The sequence below is a fragment of the Centropristis striata genome, chromosome 14, assembly GCF_030273125.1.
Source record: "Centropristis striata isolate RG_2023a ecotype Rhode Island chromosome 14, C.striata_1.0, whole genome shotgun sequence".
In the NCBI taxonomy this organism is placed as follows: domain Eukaryota; kingdom Metazoa; phylum Chordata; class Actinopteri; order Perciformes; family Serranidae; genus Centropristis; species Centropristis striata.
The window spans coordinates 22,524,165-22,545,349 of NC_081530.1; the positions used below are offsets into that span (position 1 = coordinate 22,524,165).

Below are 21,185 nucleotides of genomic sequence, written 5' to 3' on the forward strand. Positions count from 1 at the left end.
TTGTCTTGTTGAAACACCCATTTCAAGGGCATGTCCTCTTCAGCATAAAGCAACATGACCTCTTCAAGTATTTTGACATATGCAAACTGATCCATGATCCCTGGTATGTGATAAATAGGCTGAACACCATAGTAGGACAAACATGCCCACATCATGATGCTGCACTGTCTTCACTGTGTACTGTGGCTTGAATTCAGAGTTTGGGGCTCGTCTCACAAACTGCACCCAAAAAGAACAATTTTACTCTCATCAGTCCACAAAATGTTCCTCCATTTCTCTTTAGGCCAGTTGATGTGTTCTTTGGCAAATTGTAAGCTCTTCTGCACATACCTTTTTTTTAACAGAGGGACTTTGCGGGGGATTCTTGTAAATAGATTAGCTTCACACAGACGTCTTCTAACTGTCACAGCACTTCCAGGTAACTCCAGACTGTCTTTGATCATCCTGGAGCTGATCATTGGCTGAGCCTTTGCCATTCTGCTTATTCTTCCATCCATTTTGATGGTTGTTTTCCGTTTTCTGCCACGTGTCTCTGGTTTTGCTCTCCATTTTAAAGCATTGGAGATACTTTTAGCTGAACAGCCTATAATTGTTTGCACCTCTTTATAAGTTTTCCCCTCTCCAATCAACTTTTTAATCAAAGTATGCTGTTCTTCTGAACAATGTCTTGAACGACCCATTTTCCTCAGGCTTTCAAAGAGAAATGCATGTTCAACAAGTGCTGGCTTCATCCTTAAATAGGGGCCACCTGATTCACACCTTTTTTAAAAAAAAATTGATGACCTCTCTGATTAAATGCCACACTGCTATATTTTTGAACACACCCCTTTCAACTAATTGCCCGATTGCACAGCTTTAAGAGCGTGCATATCACAAATGCTGGGTCTTGTTGGTTTTCCGAGAATCTACTGCACCTTGTTTGCCATGGAGCAATAAAAAATATGCTAAAAACCTGGATTAATCTGGTTAGTCACTTTGGACTGCTATTATATTGAACACTACTCTATATACAGTCATGGAAAAAAATATTACACCATTGTTTTCTTCAATTTCTTTTTTATTTTAATGCCTGGTACAACTAAAGGTACATCATGCTTTCGGTTATTGTGAACTGTTTAACGGTTTATTTTGTTTTCCATAGTTTGCAGTTATCTTCATCTAGTTTTAGAGTAGATGCTCATTTCTAACAAGTTCAAAATCAGATCAGAAAGTCATAAAATAAGAATTTTTATTTAAGAACACAAAAATACAAAAACACTTATAAACAAATAATGCATGCATGCATTTCATGGTGCCAAGACCCTTTCGAGTCACTCCCATTGTGGACCCCAAAAACCACCTTGTAATGCAGCATCCAGCTCTCTAAAGGCATTCATTGTTCCATTGCTGTGCTGATTTTGCTGATGCTGAAGTTTACAACACAGGGAAAAACAAAAAAAGACACATTAGAAATTTTGAATACAAGAATAATTATTTAATTAGTTTTAGAATTAAATGTACCATTGACTGTGGATGACTTTTACTTCTGCTTCTTCCCTTAGTCCTTGTGTTTCTCCTCCAAAAGCTCCTTCATCGAACTCATGTGATGCAAGCATGTGGAGCCTCGGTAGACCCACGCCTTTTGTTCATCCGCCTAAGATAGATGACACACAAACTGCTCTTTAGTCTCAGAATCTCAATAATCATGTCAGGACAAAAATACAGAGAGAACCAGTTAGAAATAGTTTAAAAAATGATATTCACAGATACTCACCGAGAGGACCTCTATCAAGCTGCTGTCGACAATCTGCACCTCACACCTCTGCACGACTCCGTTAAACTCCACATTAACTGACTGTCCAACCCTGTACTGGGTCTGGGGAGGGTAAGGCCAGGCATTCAGATACTTCTTCAAGAAAGTCTTGTGGTGTCCATCTGGAATATCATCCAAAGGGTCCGTCACTGTAACAGGAGAAAGTAACAAAGTCTGTCAATTTGCCTACTGGCGGTATGACACAGATAAATACCAGAGACTACTGTAGAGTCATTTGTCCCCAGAATGAATGCTGATTGTAATCTTCCCTAAAAGGCACATGTTGGTGAGTTTTTCGATCCAGTGGGAAAGAGGATTAAGAACAGGTACTGTAAGAAACTGTTCCCATTCCATTGAGGGTGATTTTAAAAATTATGAATATGCTGCTGTATTGTAAATCATCTTTTATAAGTAGACTAGCCTACTTGATGGCAACAAGTGCTTGTGTCTTCTATATTATTCGGTCCACCGTTAATTGTACTGAACACCTACACACATAATCAACACACAGAACAAAAAATAAAATAAAAAAATCCTACACCATCTGCACTCACTACTGAAAAGCAATTGCGTCCCAAAAACACTTACATCCTAAAAGCACTTACGTCCAAACAGGACTTAACTCAGTACATGCCACTTATTCTTGCATTGTTTCTTGACCTCATCATTGCTTGTGTTGTATGATCTCTCAAATGTACATCGCTTTGGATAAATTACTTTGTAGATTGTATATTTGCAGAGAAAACATCTTTTTCACAGAGGACATTCCCGATTAATCTAAAAATAGGTATGAAGGTGGATTGTGGGTGAGTTGAGGCGGGCCGAATGCATCAGCTAGCCCCCTGTGGTTGCACCCACCTGTCACTCAAAGTGTCCCTGTCCTAATTACGCATAACTTTAAGCCTTATTATAATTTAAGTGGTTTAATTCATACAGTTGTCATGATACAGAAATACAAATCAAAACTATTTTTTTTGTACTGGACTGTATAAACATGAACATGTTTATTTTAACATGGGGGTCTATGGGGATTGACTTGCTTTTGGAGCTAGACTCAAGTGGCCATTTGAAGATGTGCAAGTTTTGACACTTCGGCTTTGGCTTAATTTTTCAGCCCTGGAGGTTGCCACTTGAACAGAACCAAACTATGGGTGCATCTCAAATTCAAGGAAGGATCCTCAAATGGCTGAATTTGAAGGATACTATGTCATGGATATCCACCAACGGACTGGTCCGATGTCAAGTATCCTTTCAGTTCTACTGAGGAAAGAGTCCTTCTTTCTATGAATTTCCATAGATGCTTGTGTGTATCCTCACTGCGCCTTGTGCACTCATAATGCTTTGTGCATTAATCTTACAATTAATCTTCTAAAGAGTGCATGTGTGAATTAAAACACTCAAACTTACATGGTTTGCACACCAGGTTAAGAAGAAGCAAGCCAACATAGACGGGGGTGTGATCATCCATAAAGACCAGGAACCTGGAAAATAAAAAAATATAAAACTGTAAAGAAGCTTCTATCTGTTTTTGTGTTTCTACCTCAGTAGTTACAAACCTCATGCGGTTCTTTCTGCTGGGGAGTTCCCCTAGGATGCCGGGGCAGAACGTGCACTTGCCAGGATCAGGCTGGACCACCACACGAGCACCGACAGACAGCTGGTCCAGCTTTGGCCTGTAGTCATACGCGATGTGGTGAGCCCTGACCAGGCTCTTCCCCTTATCCTCAAAAAGGATCTTGTATTTCAGGGTACCATCTTCTACAAAAAACAAAAACAAGTCTGACAAGCAAAGCTCTTTTTAAACAACTTCTAAGTTCTAAGATAAGTAAAAACGTATAAACTTGGCAGACACTCTACAAATTTAAAGTTCATAGTTCTGTTGATAAAAGGGCGACAAGTTATGGGCCTACAACTAAATCTTAAACAGTACAGCGTTTACATTTAATGTTTCTTATTATTTTCTACAGTGTTCACGTGTTCTGAGGCAGATTGGCGTGTCCACTCAATGACACTGTGTGGTACAGTCCAAGCCCACAGGCTGTTTTTAGTCAACAGCTCACTGGCCAAAATAAATGGAAAAAAGACGTGATTTCAAATGTATTTGCGCTATTTTGGACATTGTTTCATAGGTTACACATGAAGGTACTTGCGAACTATTTATCAAAACTAGGAATGTTGTGGTGTACCAGTATTGACAAAATTTCAGAAAGGACAAATACTGGTATGTTACTTATAAACATAAGATAAGATAAGATTCTATACACATGATATACATACATTTCTGCTATTTGGCATTTATTATTAAGGCTACGTTTACACGAGGACGGTCTGAACAGAAGACGCAAAAGTGGCGTCGCGTCTTCACTTTTTATTCCTCGTTAGACAAGCATTTTCGGGAGGAAATCTGCGTGCATACGGTGACGCAAAAGTGTGTGAAATTCGTAATTTGTATGCATGCCAGGCGGCATCACTTAAAGCGATAAGAGCATCTTTGGGCATGCAGAAGTTTTCATGCCACACATTTTCATCAGCTACTCCTTCCACAAAGTTCTCCACCATCCACTAGATCTCCCAGGTCTCATTCACAGCCGTCTGGCTCGCCTCCGACGAATTGCTGCATCCAAAATGTGATAGAGGTAATTACAGATCCTTCTCTGTTCACTAATACTATCTCTACATATCCTGTACATTTGGTGGAAAGACTCCTGTAAGTTTATTAGAGCTGCCAGAGCAGCTTGAAGGTCCGACGCATGGAAATAATCCCACGTTTGTTTATTTTCCTGTACTGGAGCATGTATGTGACGTAAACACATACGTGACGTGAGCAGATCTGAGCAGAGTTTTGCATCTTGGCCGTGTAGACGGACACGCTACGGCGGAGCGTATTTAACTTTTCCACTTTGGAAGGTGGTTTTCAGATTTTTGCGTTTTTAAGCCCCCAAAACGCCTTCACTGTCTAAACGAAAGGCACTTCCGATAAAATATTTTGTCGTTTTTACCCGCAAGCGTCCTCGTGTAAACGGGGCCTTAGATATATTTTTGTTTTTGTTTGTTTTCCTTAAAGTGCATTTTACAGATATTGCACATTGGAGAAAATATATTTTAGCATGTTAAATAGGTTGTTGCATGTAATGGTATGAACATCAATGAATAAATATATCAAATAAATGCAGATATATATATACACAGTATAGTATATGTGATATGACATGTACGACAATATAGAAAAAATACAGAAGGCCTAATAAAGGGCTAATGTGGTCAGATGTAAACGGAGATAAATAATATGGTGTTTGGTGAAGATATTGCGATAATATTGTAACCTTGAATTCTTATATATGATAAATCTGATGCTGTGACAGCCCTAATCAAACCACTATTTTAGTCAACTTTGAGATACTATATGGAATCATAATCACATGGGACTGGATAACTAAAATTTGTTTTGTGCTTTCGTCCTTTTGGCTATTTTACATGATTTTACTGATGTTTTAACATTATTGTGATCAATTTCATCCCACAGAAAATTCTTGAAGCTTGTTCTCTTTGAATTAGTCAAATAAAACACTCCTGACTACTTTGACAAACCTGCTTATTGCTAACTTGGGGACAACTACAAAATAAGAGCCTGCTTCACAGACCAATACCTGTCAAATAAAAAATGAATGTGTTCTTTTTCTTACCCTTTGTTATAATTTCTGTGACTTGACCGCGCTGCCAGCTCATGGGCTTCCTTTTTGCCAGGACATTCATTTTCACAATGATTTCTGTCGGCCCCGGTGGAGGGGTCTTGGCATGTTTTAATTTGCAAATAAACTTTGGGATTATTCCTGTCAGTGGAAAAGGAAAAGCATATGTTAATATCAAAAGTAACGAACTAGAGGTAAATACACAACATGCCTTTGTAATTTCTTTGAAATGTAAAGAATACAAGGTGCATCAAGAGTAAAATTCAAGTGCTTTCCAAGCCCTTTTAAGGCACCTAATCCCCAAATTTGTACTCTCATAGCATTTATCGTCACATAAAAAATGTTACAACAAATGCAATTACGAAAAATAACTAACTCCTAACTTTGAAAACACAACATAGGCATTTTCTAAAATTTGTAAGACTATGAATTCAGACAGACACCTTTAAGCCAAACAAACGGACACAGTGTGTTGTTAATTGCGTTATTTGCAATTGATCCGATAAATTGGGACTAAAAACTTACTGGTCATTGTTAAAAATGTTGCTACATAAATATTATTCTCTACTTTAATGTGATTTGATGTTTGGTCGGAATATGTCAGTTCCTTTTCAAAATCAGCAGAGAAATAAACCAAACCTTAACAACTCAGGATCTCCACGACCGCTGTGCATCAGTTGAAAGACAAACTTTAGGCTATGCTGATAAAATTACACTTTTCTTTTGCATGTTTTTTTTCTTCCCCCAAAACAGTTGGGACATAAAAGCAATAAAGTGTATTTTTAAAGAAGCCCCTTTCATAGTGCTGTCCCGCAAATGTCCCGCTATATTGCTGGAAAGATCTGGGCCGGCTTTTCACCTTAGGACGTTCATAGTGATCCCGTGGAGGCGTGATATTCGTGCCCTTTCATTGTGCAGTCTGGCGTCACGGAACGAGGTGGGAGGAGACGATAGTCACAGCAGCAGCAGTGCTGTACAGTAGCACAGTGTTAATAGGCTACACAGTTTGCGATGCAATAGCATGTGTTCACTTAGCGACCTAGACACTCGATGCCGGTTTGTTTACAATCAGCGGCGGACACCACGTGTACAGTAAGCCTGCTGGTTTGTTTACAATCAGCGGCGGACACCACGTGTACAGTAAGCCTGCTGGTTTGTTTACAATCAGCGGCGGACACCACGTGTACAGTAAGCCTGCTGGTTTGTTTACAATCAGCGGCGGACACCACGTGTACAGTAAGCCTGCTGGTTTGTTTACAATTAGCGGCGGGCGCTGTGTACAGTAAGCGACGGCAGACGCAGTGGACAGTGATTCGATGACTGTCGGACTGAGTGGGTGGTGTGTGTTAGACGTCAGATCGCGACGTCAAATATCCCGCTGTGCTCGGATGGCCTGTTCACAGTGGTCCAGCTTCCAACAGTCCCACCAATTTTCTGCCTCTGTGACTACCTCTGGAGGTGAAAAATTGGTGGGATCATTTGATCCCGGCATCCCACTTTGGGCGCGTTCATAGTGGAAGCGAGACGTTACAGAGCCGTAAATGTCCCGGCATGAAACGGTACTATGAAAGGGGCTAGAGACAGTGTGCAGTAATAGAAACATTTTTGAGTGGTGGGGTGTTTTTTGTGGCCATTACCGTTGTTATTTAGTGCCGATGTTGTCATGCTCATAAGGGCACCAATTGGGGTTTGTGATATCTTCATTGCATTGCTCTGAGCATTAGTACAGGCACTTGTTTGGGGTGGTGATGTCTTTGTTGCATTGCTCTGAGCTTCAGTACAGACACTTGTTTGGGGTGCAGATATCTTCAATGCATTGCTCTGAGCATTAGTACAGGCACTTGTTTGGGGTGGTGATGTCTTTGGTGCACTGCTCTGAGCATCAGTATTGGTACAAGTTTGAGGTAGTGATGTCTTTGGTGCATTGCTCTGAGCATCAGTATTGGCCCTTTCTTTTGGAGTTTTCAGCACGTTGCTCTTAGCAAGAGTATTGGTACTAGCTGGGGGTGTTGATGTCTTTGATGCATTGCTTTCCGCATCAGTATTGGCACTTCCTTTGGGAGTCAAAGTCTTCTGTACTTTTCTCTTCGCAATGGTATTGGCACTTGTTGATGTTTTCGTTCCCTCGCTCTCAGCATTTGAACTTGTGCTAGCTTGGCGTGTTGCTCGACTCTTAGAGAGTGTTCCATTTCCTCTATCTATTCTTCTTCTCTTGTTTGACCCAGTTTTACTACTTGAGATAGAATAATCAGAATCACTTGAGTCGTCTCCTGGCTCCCACGTATCCGAACCGCTGTAGGACTCTTCGCTTACAGGATCATCTGGTTTCGGACGACAGAAAGAACTAATCTCAGATCTAGAAAGTCTAGTCAAGACCACCACTGGTTTTCTTTTAAGGCTGATTGAGACTTTTTTGTAAGTGGCTCTACGGAGGTTCTCACTGTCCTTTAGTTTTGGTAACAGAAGATTAAGGCTGCCGGTGATTGAAGAGCTGAGGTCTGTATATCCTACAAAAGAAAAAGCACAAAAACAAACAAAAACAAGCCAGTCAGTTGTTTGCATTACTGAAACAACTGACTAATCAGCAATAAAGAAAGACATAATAACAGCACATTTCCCATATTAACCCTTGATTTGCATCTTACCACAGTCTGTTATATTATTACCACCATCATCATCATCATCAGATTCTGTGTCTTTGTATTTCCACCCCAGCAGGGAGTATTGTTCCTCCACAATCGCCTCACATGCTGAAACAGACCTGAAACACACGGAGACGACATGAATGAAGCAAACATAGAGAAACATTTAAGATGAGACTTTATTTATCCAGCAGAGGGGAAATCTATTTTTCACAGCAGCTCAAGATACAGAGACAGATGTATAGAAAACAGAATAAAGGATATAAAAAATAATGTACTTGAGTTACACAGATATATGGTGATATATCAAGCTGATTGTCTCTCAGTTTATTGAGTACTGCAGGATCACTGCATCACGAAACAATCGTTGGGCAATGTATCTTGACAGTATGGTGAGTTACTCTGATTCCTAGAAAGGACCTGTACTATTAAATTTGAAATACATGAAAAAAAATAACTTTTTAATATAAATATATTTTTAAATCATCTTTTACAACAGAATTTGTAACTTTTCTAGGTATCAAAACCTGATCAGACAGAATTATAAATGGATAAATTAATTTGAAAGCAGTATATAAGCTGTGTAAATTACAACAGCCAGGAAACTGGGGTCTTTGATTTTGAGAACATGGTTAAATGCGTTAAAAACATTGTTGTTTTTTTCAGGATAGGATTTTGTCGATCCGCCCCATGTTGTCTCTCAAAGTCAGTTGTCTGCAGTATTGTCTTATCAGACATTATTTCTTTCAGTTTTCCATATCTAGCTGTCTACAATGGAGCAAGCAATAAACACCATATGAGAATAGACAGAAGTAGTTGTACACAGGGGTGACCAATTAACGTCCAGAGCACAGAGTTGATTTAACACTCACTCGCAGAGCTTCAGGAGTTGGACGGCCCGTTTCTCCCTCTTTTCCAGCAGAGATTGCAGCAACTTGAATGTCTCGAGCATGTCGGAGGAGATCAGCTTGTTCTTCTGTACCTTCTTTCTGATCCACTTTTGGAGCTCCTCTTTGCTCATCTCCATCTCTTCCTGCTCCATTATCACTGCCACACACAAGGGTTCAAATCATGTGCTAAAGGTAGAGTGTACAGCTGGGGTGTTGATGAGTAGGCAGCACTTGCTAAGTTCTTATTACAAAAAGGACATTTTACATCTGTTAGGGTTGGTATAAAAAAGAGCAATTATCTGCATTATTACATTAGTAGTAAATGCTGCTTAAAGTCTATACCAAGCAAAGCATTAAACACAGATTAAATATGACACAGGCAGTAGCACACAGAAAATAGGGAGTTTCAAGACATACAGCAGGGCACACTTAGATAACACCCCTACACACACACACTCATGTCTGAGAGCAGATGTAACACAGAAACACATTCAAGGACATAGACCCAGGTGGAGGCAAGCACTGAAACACTAGAAAGCTGGAGAGTGCCAAATAAGGAGAAGTGTGCTTTAGTTGCTTTCCTTCAACAGGGCGTGGTTGGAAAATTGTAGTCTAAATCCATAGTGCTGCCCCAACAGTTTTGACCAATCAGATAGTTGTATATTCACATTAATAACTTTGTGTAACAGTAGTTAGTAGTAGGCATACTTTTCCTGGTGGTGGTTGGAGCTTACTGCTTTGCAGACTGCGATTCTTAATTTAAAAAAAGTTACAAGGATATTACTCTCCTCTCTTCTGTTCTGCAAAACAAATGCGCTTTAACACATCATAGCAACTGTCTGTTTCCCCGTGTTTTATTCCTTTCTGGCTGTTGACAGTATTTTCTCAGGATTTTTTTCTATGGAGTTATAAAAATTAAAATGTATATATATATATATATATATATATATATATATATATATATATCCAATATGTTTTCTGTAAAAACCTTTAACTTTAACATATTAAGAAAATTAATTTCCAATCTGGCTTTATCCAAGGCTGGGGTGTCTGCTCTATAAATGTATGCAAAGTAGCACATATTAAATAAGAGTATGCCTCATTTGCATTAAAACATGTCATTTCAAAAAACGTGTAATGCAAAAATGAACATTAAATTAACGTCTCAATGTTACTTCAACTATTGAACTTCAGTGGTGATATTAGTTAAGCTTAGTATCCATTGAAAAAAAGTGTATGACCCAAAAGTACACAAAAAATATCGTGTTTTCCCCTCTGAAACAGTTCAATTGAGACGTTTAGAGATGTTATTTCTTCCAATTCATGCTTAAATCAATCGTAGAGACTTTCTTCCTTCAACAGATGATTGTGAAAACATCAAAATATCCAAGTATATTGACTACATGAAAACACATTTATGAGTTGACGAAATATATATGTGTAAAAATTATTTGATAGATAGGCCTACTTTACGCTACTTTTCTTCATACAAAAACATTACATGCAAAAGTGTTGTAATTTTAGCTGGTGTCAGAAGCTAGCCACAGTGTCGTTACCCGCCACTTGGCGTCAATGTAACGGCTTTAAATTGTTCTTTATCGGAGGGGTGGACGGGGAAGATTATTCAAGAGACATTTTCCAAGTTTCGTACTTAGTTTAACTACTTTTAACAAAGTAAAAATCATACCTTTCTGGAGCATGCACCCAATAGGAGTTCAGCGTCTTCTTCTTCTCATGCTGTTGCGGCTACTGCGCAGAACCGCCAGCTCACTGCTGCCCCCTGTGTCCGTACAGACGACCAACAAGTCCGTGCCATAGACTGTATGTAAATATATGTCACATAGACTGTATAACGAAATGTAGTCATGGAAAAAAATATTAGACCATCCTTGTCTTTTTCAATTTCTTGTTCATTTTGATGTCTGGTACAACTAAAGGTACATTTTTTTGGACAAATATAATGATAACAACAAAAATAGCTCATAAGAATTTAATTTAAGACCTGATATCTAGCCATTTTCCATGGATTTCTTGACAATAACCAAAATCATTACCTTACCAAGAAAACCATGGAAAATGGCTAGGTATCAGCTCTTGAATTTAACTCTTATGAGCTGTTTTTGTTGTTATCATTATATTTGTCTAACCAAATGTACATTTAGTTGTAGCATATATTAAAATGAATAAGAACTTGAAGAAAACAATGGTTTAATATTTTTTTCCATGACTGTATATCTTTAAATATATTTAAAATTCATAGTCTATAGTCTATCAACATGTTTTTTATTTTACAATAAAAAGTAAATAATAATAATTCCCATACAATAATTATTTTTTTTAAAAGTAGCATTTTTGCAGATAGAGGATCAAAAGTCCATTCTCTTTAAGTACTTTCAAAATCAAGTAAAATGTCCACCCTTTTAAATATTTAAAGTCAAAATATCTTATGGACCTTAATTGCCCACTAAACTGCCTTGATTGCATTTCTTTTATGTTGCAATTTACTTTTTGTTTTGTTATTGTCACTCTGTTACTTTGATGTTGTGCACTGTATTGTCTTTAATAGGACCTCCTTTTTTGATTGTGCAGTTAAAAAATGTTATTCAAAACCCAACTCAAAAGAAAATTAACAAACATAAAAATATGTAAAATAATATTATGCTTTACTAGTGGTAGAAGAAGTATTCAGATCTTGAGTAAAAGTAGTTTATTCAAATTTCAAAAAGCCAATATTTTTGTTCTTTTAAATGTGAATGTTATATTACTTTTTAAGTTTTTGTTTGGGAAATGTCCTCTGCACTGTTCTGATAGCACTTTGATTAAATGTATATATTGTGTATTATTCCAGCTCTGCACGTTACCATTTTCTTTGAAGTAAACACTGTTTTTACTAGTTTTGGTCGTTGTCTTATTATCTGTACTTACAGTATGTCTTCTTCATTAATATGGAATAGATGCTGGAATAGGTTGGCGTAGTTTTGATACAGAGAACAAAGGTTAGGTATGTAACAAGTTAGATTTACTGCACAAAACAATCAATTTTACATCTGAGTTTCATTTAGTTGAGACCTTAAGAAACATAAGAAAATTACAAAGTTATGTGCAATAAGTTAAGTGTGAGACATGTGAGGCACACAGCAGAAAAAAGACAAAGTTGAACAAGGTTGAGAAATTAGATTTTCTTTTATACATTTCTGGAAATGAGGTTGGGGACACTTGCAAATGATTTACAATGTTTCTTTAAGTATATTTACATGTTGAAACAACAGTGACAAAATAAAACGAAGGGAAATCAAATTGTGTACTACTGAGTAGTATACCTCAAGTATTGATCACTGGCTCGATGGGTAAAACAAGAAGGAGTGAAAAATGCTGTTGACTCTCAATTGCAGTCAAATAAATGTTTCTGGATCATTGTTCCCAGTTCTCAGCAATTTACAAGAACAGAAACAAATACACTCAACAAACTCACTCATGTGTGTTCTCCTCAGTCTCAGTCTGAAATCTCTTCAGTTTGAATTGCACCTTGAAGATAAAATAATCTCTTTCTTTAAATGTTCATTCATTCATTCATTATCCTTAACCGCTTATCCGCGCTCGAGTCGCGGGGGCTGGAGCCAATCCCAGCTGCATTGTGCGAGAGGCGGGGTACACCCTGGACAGGTCGCCAGACTATTATTTAAATGTTTTGTCTCAAAATGTAGATTGAAGCAGTTCAGCATAAATTTATAATGATGCACTTGCATTTATCAAGACGTGGTTGAATGCACCTATTGTGAGCCGCTTTGGATAAAAGCATCAGCTAAATAAATGTAAAGTAATATTGTAAATTATAGGACAACATAAAATCATACAACTGAAAGATATAAGGGGTAACAATTACACTAAAGTCAAAACTGTCATTCTGTCATCCCACCACTCCAACTGATATCCACACCAGCAAAATTCATAACATTAAATGCACCTTCTCTCTCTTTTCAAAAGGTTCAAATGAAAATCAGCCGAAGCATTTAAGTCACAGAAAGTCTGCATTTGGTCTATCACTCAAAAAAAGATAAAAATAAAATAATATAGAAAGCAAATACTTTGTAATATATACACAGTTGCTTCTTTGAACCAACTGCCACCTGATAATGCTGCCAAAAGCTACTAAAAAGGTAAATTCATGATAATTTAACCTTCACCAAGGAGGTTATCTTTTCGGTCAAGTTTGTTTTTTAGGATTACAGGAAAAACTGCTGTCCCAAATTTCATTCAACTAAACTTTGTCCTATGTAAACATTGCATGATGTGATATGGCCTTGATTGAGGTCTGTGCTCTCTCTCAGTACGCTTCTACTTCATTGTGTTTAATGGTCCACAACTTTAGTTGTAACTGCAATAACCCACCAAGTAACTACATATGGGGTTAAAGTCTTTCATGTGCAATCATCTCATCATATTACTATGAGCTGAAATGGTTCAGGTAATGCTTTCTAAAAAAATCCAACGGCACATCACTTCAGAGTGGTAATGATGAGTAAAGTTTTTTCACATTTTAGTTCATCTCATGTCTGTGGGCCTTTAGTCAGAATCATCCTGTTCCACTCCTTTCATTTCCAAAAATCTTGCCATGTGTTCAAGTCGCATGGAGCCTCGATGGATCCACTCCTTGTGTTGATTTTCCTGAGTGACAAAAAATAGAAAAAAAACCCTTACATTTTACCACAAATATTTAAACTAAAATAACATCAATTGCTTAAACAACAGCAGTGTTAAATGATACTGACCTGAAAAACGACATGAATCAAGCTGCTGTCGACCAGCTGCACCTCACACCTCTGCTGGGCTCCGTTTAATTCAATATTGAGGTTCTGTCCCGCCCTGTACTGAGTTAAATGTGGGTAGGGCCAGTCCTTCAGGTACTGCCTCATGAAAGACTTGTGAGGACAGTCAGGGATATCGTCTAAAACGTCTTCCACTGTCAAAAAAAAACAAAATCGGTCACTGTTTTTACTAAAATGTCAGTCATAATGGTAGTTGACGAATCTCAATGGATTTTAAAAATATTATTTCTGGGATCAATCGTTTAAAATGTCTGCCCTTATACTCACTGTTGGGGTATTGAGCTCAGGGTGCCCTAGGTACACGTACACCCCACCAATTCTACCTACTTCCAATAAACTCCTTATTATGGCTTAAGCCAACCTGATATTATAATAAAGGCAATGAAAGCCTTATGATGTACTTCCTCAAACTGTTACAATACAATAACAGGAAACATGTGGTCTGCACTGAAGCACTGCGGTTTGCTACACCTTCTATCTCTAAAATTAGTTCATTTGCATTTTATCTTCTTGTGAAAGGAAAAGAAGCTTCGGATAAACACAAGCCATTACCCTTGGTTTTACACAGAAGTTGAAGATAACTTGATAACTTGTAAGACTTTGTCACATCTAGGCCTCTTTGCTCTTAGCAATGACACGTATACTCTAGCAATGTGCATTACTCTAGCATGTGTATTACTCAGGACCCAAGCAGGCACAGTGTGAAGTTGTTTGGATGAGCAGCCAAACAACCAGCCCATTTGGAACAGGCACTCGACTAGTTAAATAAATAATGGATAAGTAAAACAAAGTAAAACAGAATTAGAAATAAAAGGTGTGTATCTGATCAGATTTCAGTCAAAGGCCTTATCTGCGGTAGAGATAAATAAAGGCCCTGGAGATATTTTTTACTGACTGGAATGTTTGCTTTTTGGGGTGTGAAAAACAAAGAGTGGGTGAGAAAACAGCCAAACTTACATGGTCTGCACACCAGGCGAAGTAAAGGTAACCCAACATAGACTGGCGTGTGATCATCCATAAAGACCAAGAACCTGGAAAATTAAAATATGCTTTACAAAAGTACTTTGACTTCCCACAAGAGGTAGTAGGTTTTTTAATGGATCATGTATGCAGTGATCAACACACATTCAGACACACACCTTAATCGGTTCTTTCTGCTGGGGAGCTCTGCTAAAACACCAGGACGGAACCGAAACTTGTTATCTTGACATCTGACCACCACGCGAGCACCGACATACAGCTGCTCCAGCTTTGGTACGGTGTCAAAGGCGATATGGTGGCCAGACACCAGGCTCTTCCCCTTCTCTTCAAAACAAACTTTATACTTCAACCGTCCATCTTCTGCAAATAACAGAAAGTCAGTGAGCCAGTGAGTAAAATCATCATTGCGTAATTTTTTTCCTGCCAAAAAAAAAATCTGTTTTCTTACCCTTTGTTACCATATCCACTATTTTTCCCCGTTGCCATCTCATGGACTTCTTCCGAGCCAGGACCATCATATCAACTTTAACCTCTTCTTCTGGCAAGTTTGGCCGAGTCTTTGTGGTTTCATTGGAGCAATGAGCAAAAGCCGCTGATATTATTACAGGAGCTGGAAGTTGGACTATATAAAAAACACAACAGGTGTATATTAAAATTCATGACCTTGAGGGATACTAAAACATCAATAAAGCAATCAATTTTGTATTTTCTTCTGTGAGTGATAGTGATGTTTATGAGTCATGGCATTACCATTGTTGTTGTTGTTTCTTGTTGTGCCACTCTTGCTGTGTTTTCCAGCTTTCCGTTTATTGTTTGAGAGTGAGAAATCAGAATCACTAGAATCATCTTCTGGTTCCCACTGCATATCAGAATCAGAGCTGCTGAGGGAGTCGTCTTCACTGTAGAACTGCAGAGGTGTCGGTGGTCTCAGAGCGCTGATCTTATAATCAGGGAGTCGGGTCAAGACCACCACTGCTTTTTTAATTCCACTCAGAGAGTCAGAACTGCTCTCCAAATGGATCTCCTTGCTGGGAGATTGACTTGTGGAAGGTAAAGACTCACATGGGGAATCTGACATATTTTCTGCAAAGAGAAAAGCATCGGTGAAATTCTTGTTTGCAAGAAAACAAAAAAACTACAGCTGAGTGTTCTAAAGCTGCAACAATATCAATGAAACCATCACTTTTAAATTATCAGCAACAATTTTGACAACTTCTGTTTGAGTCATTTTTTTCAAGGGAAAACACCAAATATTTGCTGGGCAAAATTATCTTTTCTTTAATCAGTATTGAGGATTAGACTGCACCCACAACATTCACTTGCTGCAGGGTGCATGCGTAGCAGAATGACAGCTGGCTCCCCAAAAGTAAAACCAAAAACACACATTTTTATATTTTCAATATTTCAAAATCGTGATTCTGATTAATATTAAATTAATTTGAACTTTAACTAGGTAAAAATGTTTAAATAAATAAAAAACACAATTATCTGCTTACCATCACTATCCATTTCTTCATTAGATTCGGCCTTTGTCTCGTTTTCTACCCGATCCGTAGACTCCTGGATCCCTGGCACTCTTGTCTCCATCTCATCCACCTCCATAACTGCTGTAACACACACGATTTACAATTGAGTTTTAACTCCAGTAGATACCTCATATCGTTTGACTGCCGGGTGTAAGGACACAAATACGACATTAGATGCCAACTTGGCATGGCATTGTGCCATTATCTGATTTTGTTGCTGAATGATAACAGTGCTGTGATAACCAAAAGTAGTAGAGCTGTTCCAAAATAAAATCATCTTTTATAAAAGATCAGCTATTTTTTTCTGACACTTGATGATGATATATTTTTTACACTAAAACCAAAACTAAAATGCAAATATGTCCTTAAGTTCAGTAGTGGAAGTAGTATTCAAATCCCTTACTTAAGTAAGAGAACTAAAACAACAGAGCAGAATTACTCACCTACAAGTAAAAGTTCTTACTTAAGACTAAAGTATCAGCATCAAAATGAGCTTAAAGTATCAAAAGCAAAAGTGCTCGTTATGCAAAATGACCCCCTCAGATTGTATTATATATTCCGAATATATTATTGTATTATTACTTCTGATGCATTTATATAAGCAGCATTTTACTGTTGTCAAGGTAGGGTTAATTTTAAGAACTTAATATATTGGTGTTGTGGTTTAATTTGGTGCATCTCAATAAATTAGAATATCATAGAAAAGTTTATTTATATCAGTAATTTAGTTCAAAAAGTGGAAATAACACATTATATAGATCCATTACACACAGAATGAAACATTTCATGTCTTAATTTATTTAATTTCTTATTATTATAATGATTATGGCTTACATTTAATGAAGACCTAAAATTCAGTGTCTCAAAAAAAATGTATATTACAAAAGACCAATTTTAAAAAGTATGTTTAATATGGAAATGTTGGCCTCAATACTTGGTTGGGGCTATTTGACTTTACTACTGGAAATGGACTTTTCCATGATATTTTAATTTATTGAGATGCACCTGTAAACATGCGTAATCATTCTAATAGTCATATTTTTTATTTTAAATCTTGACCTGAAAAGTAACTAGTAACTAAAGCTGGCAGCTAAATGTAATGGAGTTAAAAATATTTACCTCGAAAAATGTAGTGAGATAGAAGTATGAGGTTTCATATGTGGAAATACTCAAGTAAAGTACAAGTTACTCAAAATTGTACATAAATAGTACTTGTGTAAATGCTAGTTACATTCCATCACTGCTTATGTTACATGTTTTAACTAATAACTACAGGTACATTTAAATGTAAAAGTAAGTTACACACCTTAACCGTCATGATAGTATTATGACACATTATTCAAAATTGTTTTTATTGTGCCTAAATCATCTCCTCATGACGCCGGCCACCTATGGTGAAATCGCCTACATCCTCAGTTGATCAGATCATGTGATTTTACCCCTTTAAGATCATCACTTCTTTGACAATTTGCCACATTCATAGAAATCAGATAAGAACCCAGCAAAGAAGAGCTAGAGGGATATTGTTTAGTTATCAGTTTTATTTTATCAGTGTTTTATTGTTGACACTAATATTGGTAACACTTTACTCTAAGGTGTCTACATAAGAGTGACATGAGCGTGTCAATAACATGACATGGGATGTGTTATGAACATTAATGACACTTTGAAGTAACATTAATGCTCATGATACTTGTCATGTCATGTTTCTGACAGGCTTGTGAGACTCTTATGTAGACACCTTCAAAATAAAGTGTTACCATATCTTGCTTAAGTCACAAAGCCATGTTCAAAAAATTGCCTAAGTCATTTATTTTCGCTTAAGTAACATCATTTACACACAGTATTACTACTATGCCAAAAGCCATCCTTTGTTACATTCTTTTTGAGTGAAATGACCAACAAATGTCATATGTTACACTTTTGGTGAAGTTGTTTGTGTTTCCTGCAAAACTTTGAAAAAATTAGTTCGGCGATTATTTTAACAGGGTGACGAAGTTTTAACTAATAACTACTACAGGTACATTTAAATGTACAAGTAAGAGACAGAACACAACCGTCATGATAGTATTATGACACATTTTTCTAGAGGAGATTAGTGGACATTATATCAACTGACAACATTACAGACGCTTTGTTGTGTTTTTGACGGTTTATATGGACGTTGTTTAACTGTCAGAAATAACGTTACAGTTAACTTATTTATAACGTTAATGTAAGTGTTAGCTAAGGGTAAAACGTCGCGTTAATAACGTTGCTTGTACCAAAACTGACAACTTACCTTCTGCTGTGTCCTTAATATCCGCTTCAAATGGACACATATATTGGTCACCCAACAATACAAGTTGTTATTTTGTTTGTCGCTGAGATTAGAGCTGAAGTAACGTAAACTGAAGCGAACGTTAGCGTTAGCTCCCAGGCTACCACCAGAAGCCTAATGTAACTTAGCTAACACTAGCACAGGAAATAAAACAGGTTCAACACGCACACAGTTAATGCGACGTGTCGACCCTGTATCGCAAACTGTATGGAAGTGGTATGCAAATATGTTCTGCTAACGAACTGCGTTAAACAAATTAGCGTATCCACAGCGACACTCCTCCATTTTAGACTTCTGTTATTGTGTCTCCTTCCTTCTATGGTCTCAGTTGTTTGTCTTCTTCTTCGTTGGTTTATCCTGGCGGACTACAAACCAATGTTAAAGGTGCGTGTCGCCACCCACTGTACCGGAAAGTGTAACGTCATGGCTTTATAAAGACATTATATCCTGCATAATAACTGTTTAAATATTTAACTTCAGCCCTTTGAACCTGACAGCCCTTTGATGCTCCACTCCCTTTCCTTACCTTTGTTCGGATGATTTGACTGCTTTTCTAGATCTTTTCTTTCATAGTGGACATTCACAAGTATATCTTAAAATAACTCGGAGACTACATAATAATAATAATGATGATGATGATGATGATGACGATGATGATAATAATAATAATAATAATAATAATAATAATCACAAGACATTCTCAGCTACACAGAAAAATAAAAGGTAGAAGGAGTAAAAACAAACAAAAAAAGAGTAAAAATGAGTGGTGAGATAGAAAGCATTATATAAAAGCAAGTTTATAAAATGGGGTTTTAAGAAGTGATTTAAAAGAAGTTACTTGACATGTAAATAGTTTATTGTATAAAATAATCAATTTAATGTGTTCATTGTAAATTCCATGAGAAGGATCATCATCTCGGTTCTTTTCTAATAAACTGTAGCAGTGGAACACCAACTCAGTTAATAATCCCAATGTGTCTTTTCCATGGCCTAAGAAAGTTCATTCAATATCAGTAGGTCTGCTCAGTATGCCACCCATGGTCATGGGTTAGAAAGACATTTAACACTCACACACAACCTGATACATGTCTTGTTACTTCCATTCAAAATGTCATGGTCTAAAAACACATATAATACATCAGTGAGTCCTGCAGAGTCCTGCTTCTGCCTAATTTCACCCTCCTGTCTCTCAGGTGATCTGCTCCTCCTGGTAGGTGGAGGTGGAGATGGAGCCGTAAGGATCCATTACAGTCTGTGCACAGCGCACCACCGTCACTAGCAGGAAGAAACACAGGAGGAAGAGGAAGAAGAGAGCAAAGCCCAGGTCCACGTCCACCTCAAACTGCGGCGCGGGGTGAGGAGCCTGGTCCATGTGGTCAGTGGCGACTGATGATTCTTCTTTAAATGTTTCCTTTTGTCAGTTCAGCAGCTCCACTCTACGAGCAGGACCGGCATGTGCACATGTGCTCATGAGATGATGGTGATGACTTGAGTAACAAATCAGAAATACAGAGTTTAAGTTACAGCCAGCTTCCGAATGCAGACACATAAGACCTATAATTTAAAGGAATACTTCACACATCAAATGATCATTGGTATATAAATGTATCACCCCGCGTTACCTTGAATTCTTTAAGAAAAGACTGAAAGTCTGATTCATCCAGTTGTATGCTCAACTTTCCCTAACGCGTACACTTTTTGCTAAAATTTGGAAGTCGGCATGTAAAAAGGTAAGTAAAAATAAAAAAAATAAAAATAGCATACAATGCATAAAGGAGACTGAGATTAAGCTACACAAGCGGTGTGAGTTTGTCAGTGGATGTTTTCATATTGTTTCGCTATTTTTTTAAAGCAATTACCCAATTTCTTCAATTCTTTTCAGATCTACTCCTATTTGGTTCTTTTCCAATTCTCTAATTCATCATAGAGGCAACAACATTTCTTCAAGAATTCAAGGTAACACAATGAGTATTTGATATACAAATGATCATTTTCAGGGTGACGTATTCCTTTAAATTGGGGTCACCAGCATCCTGGTGTTGAGATGCACACATGGTACCTGCATGGTTTGACTGTTGAATGGACTGATGTTTAATGGAAATACGACGAGAGGGTTAGGGGTGACACCCCTCTCTCTAACCCTGGATTGGATTTACTTCCCAAGTAAATTATTAATAGTTTGGTCTGTAAAATCACCATCACAAAGCCAAGAGACTCGGTACCCTGCTCCGGATCAATATTGTCTTCAAAGATATCTGGTTTACTATAGCCTAAAATGTCCAAATGCTCCAGTTTCTTAGAGCTGGAATCAGTGAATGTTTGATCTTTTGTGTTTGAAAAATCATTTAAATTATTAATGGATTGTCAAAATAAATAACATTCTGTTGATTTACCATTGGATTAATCAAGTCATCTTTTTTTTTATTAGCTCTGTTACTTTTTAAATTAAATATTGTTCTGGGAAATTTACTAGCATTTTTGGGGAAAAAACGAGTTACATGTAACAGTGTTGCGTAATT

At 37.4% G+C, this 21,185-nt stretch overlaps 2 protein-coding genes across 5 annotated transcripts; both read right to left on the minus strand.

The window, feature by feature from the left end:
* Positions 1 to 1,049: 1,049 nt before the first annotated feature.
* Positions 1,050 to 10,837, minus strand: setdb1a (SET domain bifurcated histone lysine methyltransferase 1a). 3 transcript variants are annotated; one of them, XM_059350726.1, is made up of 10 exons: positions 10,701 to 10,837; positions 8,996 to 9,170; positions 8,127 to 8,242; positions 7,119 to 7,988; positions 5,476 to 5,622; positions 3,349 to 3,550; positions 3,200 to 3,273; positions 1,754 to 1,941; positions 1,508 to 1,633; positions 1,050 to 1,406 (listed from the first exon to the last, which is right to left on the minus strand). In XM_059350726.1, exons 1-9 carry the CDS (start codon positions 10,711 to 10,713, stop codon positions 1,538 to 1,540), a joined length of 1,881 nt encoding a protein of 626 aa, XP_059206709.1. In that variant the 5' UTR covers positions 10,714 to 10,837; the 3' UTR covers positions 1,050 to 1,406; positions 1,508 to 1,537. The 3 variants fall into 3 exon arrangements, with proteins under 3 accessions (XP_059206709.1, XP_059206708.1, XP_059206710.1); XM_059350725.1 differs by having other exon boundaries at positions 1,501 to 1,633; XM_059350727.1 differs by lacking the exon at positions 10,701 to 10,837 and adding an exon at positions 9,722 to 9,813 and having other exon boundaries at positions 1,501 to 1,633.
* A 1,330-nt stretch (positions 10,838 to 12,167) lies between these two features.
* On the minus strand, positions 12,168 to 18,982 carry LOC131985531 (histone-lysine N-methyltransferase SETDB1-B-like). Of its 2 annotated transcripts, none has more exons than XM_059350689.1 (8): positions 18,628 to 18,982; positions 16,317 to 16,424; positions 15,571 to 15,903; positions 15,269 to 15,442; positions 14,979 to 15,180; positions 14,797 to 14,870; positions 13,783 to 13,973; positions 12,168 to 13,678 (listed from the first exon to the last, which is right to left on the minus strand). In XM_059350689.1, exons 1-8 carry the CDS (start codon positions 18,665 to 18,667, stop codon positions 13,577 to 13,579), a joined length of 1,224 nt encoding a protein of 407 aa, XP_059206672.1. In that variant the 5' UTR covers positions 18,668 to 18,982; the 3' UTR covers positions 12,168 to 13,576. The 2 variants fall into 2 exon arrangements, with proteins under 2 accessions (XP_059206672.1, XP_059206671.1); XM_059350688.1 differs by having other exon boundaries at positions 16,317 to 16,427; positions 18,628 to 18,981.
* Positions 18,983 to 21,185: the final 2,203 nt, after the last annotated feature.